Source organism: Bufo bufo, chromosome 5 (genome assembly GCF_905171765.1).
Source record: "Bufo bufo chromosome 5, aBufBuf1.1, whole genome shotgun sequence".
In the NCBI taxonomy this organism is placed as follows: Eukaryota; Metazoa; Chordata; class Amphibia; order Anura; family Bufonidae; genus Bufo; species Bufo bufo.
In genome coordinates this window covers 467,528,219-467,540,003 of record NC_053393.1, presented here as the reverse complement: position 1 = coordinate 467,540,003, position 11,785 = coordinate 467,528,219, and the positions used below count along the sequence as shown (strand labels likewise).

The window sequence follows — 11,785 nt, the reverse complement described above, 5'->3', positions numbered from 1 at the left end:
TTTTCGGGAAAGTAGCAGGACCAGCAGAGTAATGGCACTCGTGCAAAAAAAAATTTGCGCAAGTGCTGTTGAAAAAGTCACAAATGTGTAGTTTGTGACTTTTTCACGCAACAAGAGATAAATGATAAATTTGTTCCTGAGACATTTTGGGGGGGTCCTTGTGCACTATGGCTCTTGCTTGCCATTACTACTGTACTTCAAATGAGTTCAACTAATAACCCGACCGCAACAGGAAAGAAAATTCCACTTCACCTGAGAAATTACAGGAAAGTCACACTTCAGTGGAGCTCATTTTCTCTTTAATTTAAGTTTGTCTACAAACTCACACATCCCACTCCACTTCTATTAATCTTCTGTCCCCCCCCAACCCCGCTTCCCTCTAAGTAATCGCCACCTGCCTATCCTATCTGTTGTCAGTCTTCTCTCATTTTCACCTTTCAAACTAAATCTACAGCCCCGTACTACAAGCCATCTAATGTGGTAACACAAGAAGCTCTGTCACCGTATATCCCAACATTCAGTGAAACCTCTGTACGAAGAACTGATCGGCGAGAGCGGGGATTCAGACCGCCGCCAATCAGCTACTGATGGCCTATCCTGAGCATATCACAAAAATGCTGGACAAACCCCTTAAGGGGGATTGTACAATGAAATCGGCGTATCCCCTGCCCACAGGATAAGCATCTGATCAGTAGGGGATTAGATCATTGGGGCCAACACCAATCATGAGAAAAGCAGTGCCCTGTTGGCTCAAGAAGAAGGATGGTTGTAGGAGGGTAGGGTTGGCAAAGGTTCATGCACCATAAATTTTAGATAAGGACAGGCAGTAATCTAAGAGTCAGAAAACAGTTCTGGTCAAATCCAAAATAATGGACTTCACAAAGACTACGTCAAAAGCCTTTTATATCAAGATGATTGCCCACATGAAACCTGAAGGCTGAATTGTACTTGGGGAGAACGCTGGCGCCCTGAAAAAGATCCCTGGTAACGGTTTGTTAAAAGGGCTGTCATTTTTTTAAAGACTCCCCATGATGTAAAATAATACCTCCCCTCTCCTCTGCTGCTCCCAACACTGCATGGCCCCAACGGTGTCTGATTCCTGCTCTCTCAGAACATACAGGAAATGCTGACTCAACTAATCACTGAATGGCCGCAGCAGGGGATGGGTGAGTATTTACTTACTTAATTATTTTACATCATTGGGAGCTAGTTTTATTCTTAATTAAATGGTCCGAATTCTCCTTTATGCGATAACAACGTTAAGCCCTAATACACAGTCAAGTCACATTATTATGACCACTAATATCCAGAGTAGACGGGCTGGAAATGACTCAGTGAGGTCCTGGCAGGTTGTCACAGTATATGTCGGATCCTTCCTTCCGCTATTTCGCAGTGCCGCCGCTCCGTCCCCATTGACTATAATGGGGACAGGGGCGGCGCTCCGCTGCAGCACGGCAAAAGGCCGCCAGACTAAGGCTGCGTTCACACTTCAGTTATGTGATCAGTTATTTCCATCAGTTATTGTGAGCCAAAACAAGGTGTGGGTCAAAAACACAGAACAGGAGCAGATCCAATAATTACACCTGATCTCTGTGAAGTCTTCACTACTGGTTATGGCTCACAATAACTGATCGAAATAACTGACCAAATAACTGAAGTGTGAACGCAGCCTAAGGCTACATCCACACGACCGTATGTGTTTTGCGGTCCGCAAATTGAGGATCTGCAAAAAAAACGGATGACGTTCCGTATGGCATCCGTTTTTTTTGCGGATCCATTGTAATAATGCCTATCCTTGTCCGCAAACTAAAAAAAAAAGAGGACATGCACTATTCTTTTTGCGGAGCAACGGAACGGACATACTGATGCGGACAGCACACGGTGTGCTGTCCGCATTTTTTGCGGACCCATTGAAATGAATGGGTCCGCATCCTATCCGCAAAAAAAAACGCATCGGACACGGAAACAAAATACGGTCGTGTGCATGAGGCCTAAAAGTCCTGCATGTCCAACTTTTTAGTCCGGCGGCCTCTCATCGTGAACTGCGCCGGAGCTCCGCCCCGTCCCCATTATAGTCAATGGGGACGGAGCGGCAGTCTGGCGGCACGGCGAAATAGCGGAAGGACGGATTTGACAGGGTGAACAGCATGTCGGATCCGTCCTGCCGCAAGTGTGAAAATAGCCTTAGCTATAATAGCCTGCCTACATTCAGTGCACTGCCTGTGCTGTTCATAAAGGGATTCTGTCAGCCAGATTTTCGATACAGAGCTGTTCATATAATCATATCAGCCTTCTTTATCTAAATAAATATATACTAGTTTTACCCCCACCTGTCCTTTCATTTTTGATAAAAATCGCTTATATTTATATGCTAATTACCTTCATAAGGGGCCCAAGGGGCTGTCCCTCAGGCCAATGGAGCCCAGCCACGCCCCTTCTCTTGGAGCCCAGCCACGCCCCTTCTCTTGGGGCCCAGCCACGCCCCTTCTCTTGGAGCCCAGCCACGCCCCTTCTCTTGGGGCCCAGCCACGCCCCTTCTCTTGGGGCCCAGTGTTAATTATTCACTCCTCTCCTCTGCTTTTTTTTTCCCGCAGTGCGCCATAATCTCGTGCATGCGCTAATGTTACACACATCCGGGCCCGCGCGGTGTCCTGGCAACAGCCTCATCCAGGGGAATCGCACATGTGCCAGCTTTCTGCAGAAAGGCACATTGGTACACCATAGACTTTTTCCAGGGTGCGGGTGCCCACAGAGAGGGCTCTGAGTGCTGCCTCTGGTACCTGTGCCATAGGTTCGCCACCACTGGTTTAAATTGTTAGAATGTGTTAGAATGGCCCAGATCTAAATCCCATTGAGAATCTGTGGTAAGACTTGAAAATTGCTGTTCACAGACGCTCTCCATCCAATCTGAGCGCGAGCTAATTTGCAAAGATGCAGAGAAGAATAGCCCAAAAATTCAGCCTGTAGATGTGCAAAGCTGGTAGATACAAACCCCCAAAGACTTGCGGCTGTAACTGCAGTGAAAGGTGGTCCTACAAAGTATTGACTCAGGGGCACTGAATACAAATGAACACCACACTTTCCAGATTTTTATTTATTAAAAATGTTGAAAACCATGTATCATTTTCTTCTCAATTCACACATATTTGCTACTTTGTGTTGGTCTATCACATGAAATCCCAATAAAATATGTGGGTGTAACGTGAAAAAAATGAGGAAAAGTTAGGGTACTTTCACACTTGCGGCAGAGGATTCCGGCAGGCAGTTCCGTTGCAGTATTTTCTCCGACCAAAAAACGTAAGAGGGACGGAACTGATGCATCCTGAACGGATTGCTCTCCATTCAGAATGCATGGGGATAAAACTGATCAGTTCTTCTCCGATATTGAGCTCCTGTGACGGAACTCTATGCCGGAAAAGAATAACGCTAGTGTGAAAGTACCCTTAAAGGGGTTCTGCAATTTTTGTTAAACTGATGATCTATCCTCTGGATAGATCAGCAGGGGTCCGACACCCGGGACCCCCGCCGATCAGCTGTTTGAGAAGGCAGCGGCGCTATAGCAGCGCCGCGGCCTTCTCACTGTTTACCGCAGGCCGAGTGACGTCACGACTAGTATCAACTGGCCGGCTGAGCTCTGTTCACTTGAATGGAGCTTAGCCCCTCCCAGGCCAGTTAATACTAGTCGTGACGTCACTGGGTCTGCGGTAAACAGTGAGAAGCGCCGCTGCCTTCTCAAACAGCTGATCGGCGGGGGTCCCGGGTGTCGGACCCCCGCCGATCAGAAGCTGATGATCTATCCAGAGGATAGATCATCAGTTTAAACAAACTGTAGAACCCCTTTAAGGAATAGAAATACTTTTTCAAGGCACTGTCCATTTATGGGGCCAAAAAAACTTCTCGAAATAAAATGCTTAAAGAAATGAAATAAAGAACATTTTTTTGTTCACCTCATAAAATTAAAATAATAAAATAAAAAAAATGCTAATTAGCGGTATTATAAACATTATGTGTAAAAACTACCACTTGTCTTACAAACAGATAAGATCCCATAGTGCTGCAAAAATATGATGAAAAACCTGAAGCCCAAAAATGGTTTGGTCATGAAGGGGTTAAAGGCGGTCACCAAGACAGACCCCCTTTTTTTTATGCCATAGAAAACACAAGCCAGGGGGGTGCTCCTAACAAAACACTCGGGACCCCCCAGGACCAGGCTTCTCCCGGCAGGACCTAAAACACTGACACGTTCGGCGCTGCAACGGTTAATACACATTCGAAGGTGCGGAAATGACGTCTCATAACTAATGGCGGAAGAAGCGGCTCGGGCTTCAGCTTGGGCGGAAGTTGTAGTAAACCAATGAGCGCGTAAGTTCATGTCCTTCGGGTAAGGGCGGAAGTGTTAGGATTGGGGAAGTGACGGCAGAGTGTCAACATGCAAGATGGCAGCTCATCACAGGCAGAACACGGCGGGGCGGAGGAAAGTTCAGGTATGACAGGTAACGGGGACGTGATCTCGGTCTCGGTGGCGGGTCACTGCGGCGGCGCTTCCTTGTGATGGGAGTCTCCCTTGTTGTTTGGAAGATCCGCAGTGCCCGCGGAGTAGTGCGGATGGGGCGGGGCTGTGAGCACCCTCGGAGGGCACCGGTCCACAGCTGTACTGCGGGCACAGTCCACTGAGTAGCCGTCCGCACATGGCGGCCCCGCACTGGTCTGCGTCCCGCCGTCCAAACGTGTGTGACCACTAGTCAGTATGCATCTGCAACTTCACTGAAGCAGACACCCCCGCATTTGTGAAATGGTTCCTTCTACGTCAGGCTTTCCCTATTCTCTTGTCACTTGTTAGACGTTTACATTGCTGGCAGCGGGGGGTGTCCTAGAAATCGCTGAGTGCAAGTTCAGACTGGTGGAGTTTTCAGTCCCATCACGGGGGTCCGCTCCTTATTCAAGAACGTGATGGAGCTCCATCTGTTGCTTGGAAAGCTGGGTGACAAGCAACGTGTCCGCCATTATGGCCTGCACATGGGTTGTCAGTCAGACTTTCTGGAGTCCTGGACTATCACAGGGGTTGTCTGGCAGTTTTTACAGCTCTCAGGGGAACAGCTAGACATGTAAAAGAAAGGAGAAAGCTTAACGCACCTGCTGACTGTCCCAGGTCCCGTACCTGTCAGACTGAAAGATGTCACCGTCATGTGACCCCTCAGCGATGCAGCTCTGGTCACATGACCACTGAGCGTGACGCGGGGACTGGACCTGCATCGCCGGAATGGTGGGACTGAGTCAAAAGTTTTTTTTGAGATTTTAATACTGATGACTAGTGTTGAGCGAACTTGTTAAGTTCGGCGTCTAAAGTTCGGGTTCTGGTTATCGAAGAATCGCGTTATGGATTCTAAATTCCGTTATGGTCCGTGGTAGCGGAATCCATAACGCGATTCTTCGATAACCAGAACCCGAACTTTAGACGCCAAACTTTAAACACAAGTTCGCTCAACGCTACTGATGACCTATCCTCAGGACAGGTCATCAGTATCTGATCGGTGGGGGTCCGACACCGGGGCCTTCTCCGTGCTCACCAAGCAGAGCGCCGTACATTGTATTGGCTTGGTATCGCGGTCATATGAATGGGACTGAGCTGTGCCGAGGCCATGTGACCAATTAACGTGTCCTCACTGGCCTAGGGATAGCTGAGAGAAGGTCATGGCGCTACTGCAAGCCTTCTCAAACGTCTGATTGGCAGGGTGTCGGACCCCCACCGACCAGATACTGATGACCTATCCTGAGGAAAGGTCATCAGTATTAACATCTCGTAAAACCCCTTTTAAGCTTTTTCCTTTCTTTTATAAGCTCTTCTGCTCCCCTGAGAATTTTAAACCTGTTGGACAACCCCTTTAAGTGCAACCCACTACTTCAACTAGGCAACCATCGCTAAAACTCTGGGGGAGGTTTATCAAAACTGTTGCAAAGGAAAGCTGCCTTAGTTGCCCCTAGCAACCAATCAGATTCCATTTTCCAGGGCTCCTTTGGAAAATGAAAGGTGAAATCTGATTGGTTGCTATAGGCAACTAAGCCTGTGTTTCTTTAAATTTTGATAAATCCTCCCCCTCTGTCTCACAGCCCCCACCGCCATCTTACTGCGGTCCACCGTCCTATAGGGCAGGACTGAGTCTGCTTCTTATTCAGCAGCTCTCGCCTTTGACTCATAGGAGGGGCGAACCTAATGGAGGACACGCCCTAGGGCATATATTCTCCAATACATATGGTCAGAGGCCGAAGGACGCGGCTCAGAGACGTCCGTTAGTGACTGGAGGTGGTTTTTAGTTTGTCCGTGCACTGGGCTTCCTTGGTGATCACGTCAACCAATCGGAGCTCAGCTTTCATTTCTTAATCTGTTCTGAAAGAATGAAAGTTGAGCTCTGATTGGTTGACATGAACCAGGCCCAACGTCTGCAGTTCAAGTCTCCTAAGGCTTCGTGCACATACACAAAAGTCCATACTGTCTGTCAAATGAGTGAGGTATGGTCCACAAGGGTGTTCAGGGGGGCTGAAGCAGGGTCCTCAGAAGTGCAGGACGCTGCTATGAAGCCCCTTCCTGGCTTTTCTTTTGGTGTCGCTATGTAACTGGTGAAAACGGACGCCGCCTGTTTGCCATCTGTTATTGTCCCAGTCCCATAGACTTCCAGAGAAACTGATCAGGACACAAGGTGCACTGTTGTAATTGTCCGTTAATGGACGGCCTCTATGAAATGTACACTGACGAGAAAACCGGTCGTGTGCATGAGCCCCTTTAGTGCAGATTCAGTACGTTTGTGACATGCAGCATTAAAAGCCATATTATTGAGATCGTTTCCTCTCTTCGTGGCACCAAATGGCACAGGGTCCCTAGGGGTCTGTAATATGGACCTGTAGGAACTGTGCGTTTCTGTGCAGGGCCTGTCGCAGTGCTATGTATAGGCTGCCCATACACATAAGACCACTATTACACTGACAGGACTGTCGGCCAAATGCTCACTCGGTTGACAGCTCTCCCTCCTGTAACCCCCGTACAAATGTATACTTGGCTCGGGCATGCATGTATTCAGAATGGGGAGAGAGAGCAAGCTGCTGCCTAGGTCTCAGAGAATCGGGCATGTTGAAGTCCAACGGCCCGATCATTCTTTCCTACAGTGGCAGTTGGGAGGTTTCCAATCACATGAAATGGTAGAAATTATCTGGTTCATCCGACATGATTCTACTTGCCCCCAATGCATGGTAGAGTTTGTATACCAGAGATAAGCAGTGCCAGGCTCCTCTGAGGCCGCTTATCTCCAGGGGGCTCTCTAATGTATACCGCCAGCCTTAGGGTAATGTAGCTTAATGCTCCATTGCAACTGTCAGCGGGGAGACACCATGCCGCCACCGCATGCAGAGCACCCATGGGACTGCCCGGTGTGGACGGCACGGTCTACCCAGGATGTGTTTTATACAGGGCTCGCCTTTATAAGGTGGTCACCGCTGTGTGTCCTCATCCTTCACAGGTCTCGTATGTAATCAGGGATGAAGTGGAGAAATACAATCGCAACGGCGTGAACGCCCTCCAACTCGATCCCACTCTGAACAGACTCTTCACAGCCGGACGAGACTCAATCATCAGAATATGGAGCGTCAATCAGCACAAGGTACATGAATCACATCAGATTTTAAACTTAGACCTCCTGCACACGAACGTGGACGTGCTGTGGGCCGCAATGCATGAACACCGACCGTGGACCCATTCACTTTAATTGGTCGGCGTTCCGCAAAAAGATAGGACATGTTCTATCTTTTTGCGGAACAGAAGTACAGGACGAAACCCCACGGAGACACTCCGTAGTGCTTCCATAGGGTTCCGTTCCGCACCATTCCGCATCTCCGGATTTGCGGACCCATTCAAGTCAATGGGTCCGCATCCGTGATGCGGAATGCCCACGGAACAGCGCCCGTGTATTGCGGATCTGCATATGCGGCCTGCAGCACGGGCACGGGACACCTACGATCGTGTGTAATAGGCCTTAAGAGGACAGTTGAGACACGGCTGAGGAGCTGAGATGTGGGGAGGTATCCGGTGTAGGTAGTTGTCTCTCACTGTTCCTTGTGACGGGTAAAATGGTGGTAGAGAGACTTGTCAGCGAACACATTGCTGCCTCCATGTTGGACACTCTCCTACCATATTTACCATAGGGTCCTAGGTTCGAATCCGACCAAGGGCAACATCTGCATGGAGTTTGTATGTTCTCCCCGTGTTTACGTGGGTTTCCTCCAGGTTCTCCGGTTTCCTCCCACACTCCAAAGACATACTTACAGCGCATCGAGGCCCGAAGGGTAAGACTGCGTGTACACATCATCATCATTTGATTGGAAAATAGCTCTACATTCATTGCTATAATTCACGTATATGCCACGCCAGATCCTGATGGATCCCATTATAAGTCACCGTGGTTGGTCGGTAGCAGGTGGTATTGGTCTCACGACAGGTCCAGCACAGCAGTGTGGCTTCCATTTTGAAAGGACGCCATAATGCTCTTGTTGACATGGCTGCACAGTGTGAGCGCCCCAGTAGACAGTTACCATATCGGCATTTTCTGGAATCCTGTGATTGTCATTGGATGTTTTACATGCATTTGTAGGTATCGCGTAGATATAAAGAAGTTTTTATGATATGTAAAGAAATAAATAAAAAAAAAAGTTAGAGGTGACCGAGCATGTGCTGGAAATTAAAAAACAAAAAAAACACTATTCACCTTGTTGAATCCTCCCAGCATCGCTGTGTGATGTGCGCAAAAAAGGCATGTGCCCACTGGGGCTCAGCGCTCCCACCACCGCTGACATCATTGATTGCCCAGGAGCGTGTGCAGGTGATGTGATGGCATGTCACAATTCCAGTCTGACAGGGACGGGAGGCACAGTGTTGGAACCCAGGAGTTAAGTACTGTTTTTTTTTTTTTTCTGCCTATGTGCAGCAAGCAACCGTTTATTTTTTTTGCTCTGACAACCCCCTTTAAAGTGGTTTTCTGGGGTTTTAATATTGGCCTTTAAAGAGGTTGTCTCATCACCTATGGCTAGGATATGCCCCCATTGTCTTATAGGTGCGGGTCCTGAACCTATATCTAGAGCGGAGCCCCACAAGGTGGTGGCTGGAGGACTCCGTCAGGGCCATAGAAGTGAATGGGAGCCTACTGCACATGACTGGCCACAGCATCCATAGACTTCTATGGCCCAGACGGAATTTGCCAGTGCTCGGCTATTTTCGGCGGCCCCATAGAGAATGAATGAGGGGCGGCTGCACATGCGCAGTGCGCTCTCCAACACTTTCAGAGCTCCGTTCTCGATATAGGTGGGACTCGCACCTATCGGACAATGGGGGCATATCCTAGCTATATGCCCCCATCGTCTGTGATGAGACAACCCATTTAATGTCTGATTGGCAGTGACCTGACACTTCGCACCTCTGTCGATCAGCTGTTTCACAGTAGCTCCTGGACCAGAAGTCAGCTCCGAACGTCCTCCCAGTTACTTCAGCTGATGTGCAGGACGCCGGACCCCCAACAGTCAGATATGGATAGCCTCTCCTGTGGATAGGCCATCAGTGTTAAAATCCCGGAAAACCCCTTTAAGCTTCTGTTTCTGAGAAGTTAAGACATTTGTGCATTGATTTTATTTATATTTTTAATTTTTTTTGCGGTCAGATTAGTTCGTTTTAGTTTAAAGGGACTCTGTCACCAGCGACCTCCCTATCCAACTGCTTCATAGACTCATAGCTGTGGTTCGCCTATTTAAAATTTCTTAATATGCAATTTAGGCCTTTGGTGCAATGAGAGCATCACCTTTGCTCTTGTTGCACACAAGCTCCACTACCTTCTTGCGGCTAGCCCTTCCCTTACTACATTGCCTTTGGCATTCCATGTCAATCACAGCAGCCAGGGAGAGGCTGGCCACAGAAAGGATCGGTGCTTGGGTGTAACAGAGGCAATGGCGACTCCCTCATTGCACCAAAAGCCTAATTTGCGTATTTAGAACTATCATAACTCGGGAACGGAGACTCGGATCAACAAAAGAAAAACGTGGTTTTAATCAGGAGAACCACGGCTATGTTTCTATGCAAACAGTTGGACATGAAGGTCGCTGGTGACAATGCCTTTTAATTCGCATGACCATATCCGTTTTGTGGGTCCAGAGAACACGGATACTGGCAGTGTGCACCCCTCATTGCGGCGTGGACCTTTGTGCTTCTAAGTCCGTGCGGCCACACCGCAAAATATAATACATGTCCTATTCATTGCTGAGCATTGTGGACCCATTGAAGTCAACGGTGCAGGGTGCACACGGCCGATGTCAGAGTTTTGCGGATCCGCAATTTGCAGTTCACAAAATGGACATGGTCATGTGAATGGACCCTTATACACATAGATTGTCTGACCGATCTCTGAGATCTTCTGCCATATTGAAGAATTTGTATGCGGTGAATGCTGGGATTTGGCAGTAAGCAATGAACTAACCCTTGGTTTACGTAGTGTAAGGATAATAAAGCAATGCCAATATAGCCGAGACCACCGTGATTTTGGCACACATGGCCGACTGTAATGTGTATGGGGTGTCCCGATTCCCCTCCGCAGCAGATGTTGGGGGGGAGAAGATTGGGACATGATGGTTTTCAGCGTGCCTGAACTTTTTATTCCCATGGAGTATAAGCCACTGCCAAAAGACTCCCTGAAAACAATGTGTACTTGGCTGAGCATGCATGTATAATGGGAGTGGGAAAGAAGGTAGGATCACACGGCCACTACACTGTGTACCTGTTAGGCCTCATGCACACGACCGTTGTGTGCACCCGTGGCCGTTGTGCCGTTTTCAGTTTTTTTTCGCGGACGCATTGACTTTCAATGGGTCCGTGGAAAAATCGGAAAATGCACCGTTTTGCAGCCGCATCCGTGATCCGTGTTTCCTGGGCGTGAAAAAAATAGGACCTGTCCTATTTTTTTCACGGCCAACGGTTCACGGACCCATTCAAGTCAATGGGTCCGTGAAAGAACACGGATGCACACAAGATTGGCATCCGTGGCCGTAGGTTACTTTCATACAGACGGATCCGTCTGCATAAAAGCATTTTCAGAGCTGAGTTTTCACTTCGTGAAATCTCAAATCCGACAGTATATTCTAACACAGAGGCGTTCCCATGGTGATGGGGACGCTTCAGGTTAGAATATACTAAACAAACTGTGTACATGACTGCCACCTGCTGCCTGGCAGGGGGCAGGCCCCCCCCCCTGTAGTTAACACATTGGTGGCCAGTGGGCCCCCCTACCTCCCCTGTAGTTAACTCGTTGGTGGCCAGTGGGCCCTCCCCCTCCTAATTAAAATCTCCCCCCCTATCATTGGTGGCAGCGGAGAGTACCGATCGGAGTCCCAGTTTAATCGCTGGGGCTCCGATCGGTAACCATGGCAACCAGGACGCTACTGCAGTCCCGGTTGCCATGGTTACTTAGCAATTTGTAGAAGCATTATACATACCTGGAGCTGCGATGTCTGTGTCCGGCCGGGAGCTCCTCCTACTGGTAAGTGACAGGTCATTAAGCAATTCGCCGCACAGACCTGTCACTTACCAGTAGGAGGAGCTCCCGGCCGGACACGGAGACATCGCAGCTCGCAGGTAAGTATAATGCTTCTACAAATTGCTAAGTAACCATGGCAACCGGGACTGCAGTAGCGTCCTGGTTGCCATGGTTACCGATCGGAGCCCCAGTGATTAAACTGGGACTCCGATCGGTACTCTCCGCTG

At 48.7% G+C, this 11,785-nt stretch overlaps 1 protein-coding gene across 2 annotated transcripts in view; it reads left to right on the top strand.

Annotated features, from left to right (window-relative positions):
• Positions 1–4,375: 4,375 nt before the first annotated feature.
• Positions 4,376–11,785, top strand: part of WDR48 (WD repeat domain 48) — a 31,321-nt gene continuing 23,911 nt past the window's right edge. The window contains exons 1-2 of one of the 2 annotated variants that reach the window (XM_040433800.1): positions 4,376–4,484; positions 7,509–7,649. In XM_040433800.1, the coding sequence (XP_040289734.1) occupies positions 4,437–4,484; positions 7,509–7,649 (189 nt within the window). In that variant the 5' untranslated portion in view covers positions 4,376–4,436. Of the gene's footprint in view, positions 4,485–6,499; positions 6,508–7,508; positions 7,650–11,785 lie in introns of those variants that run through there. The other variant, XM_040433801.1, reaches the window with a different exon arrangement.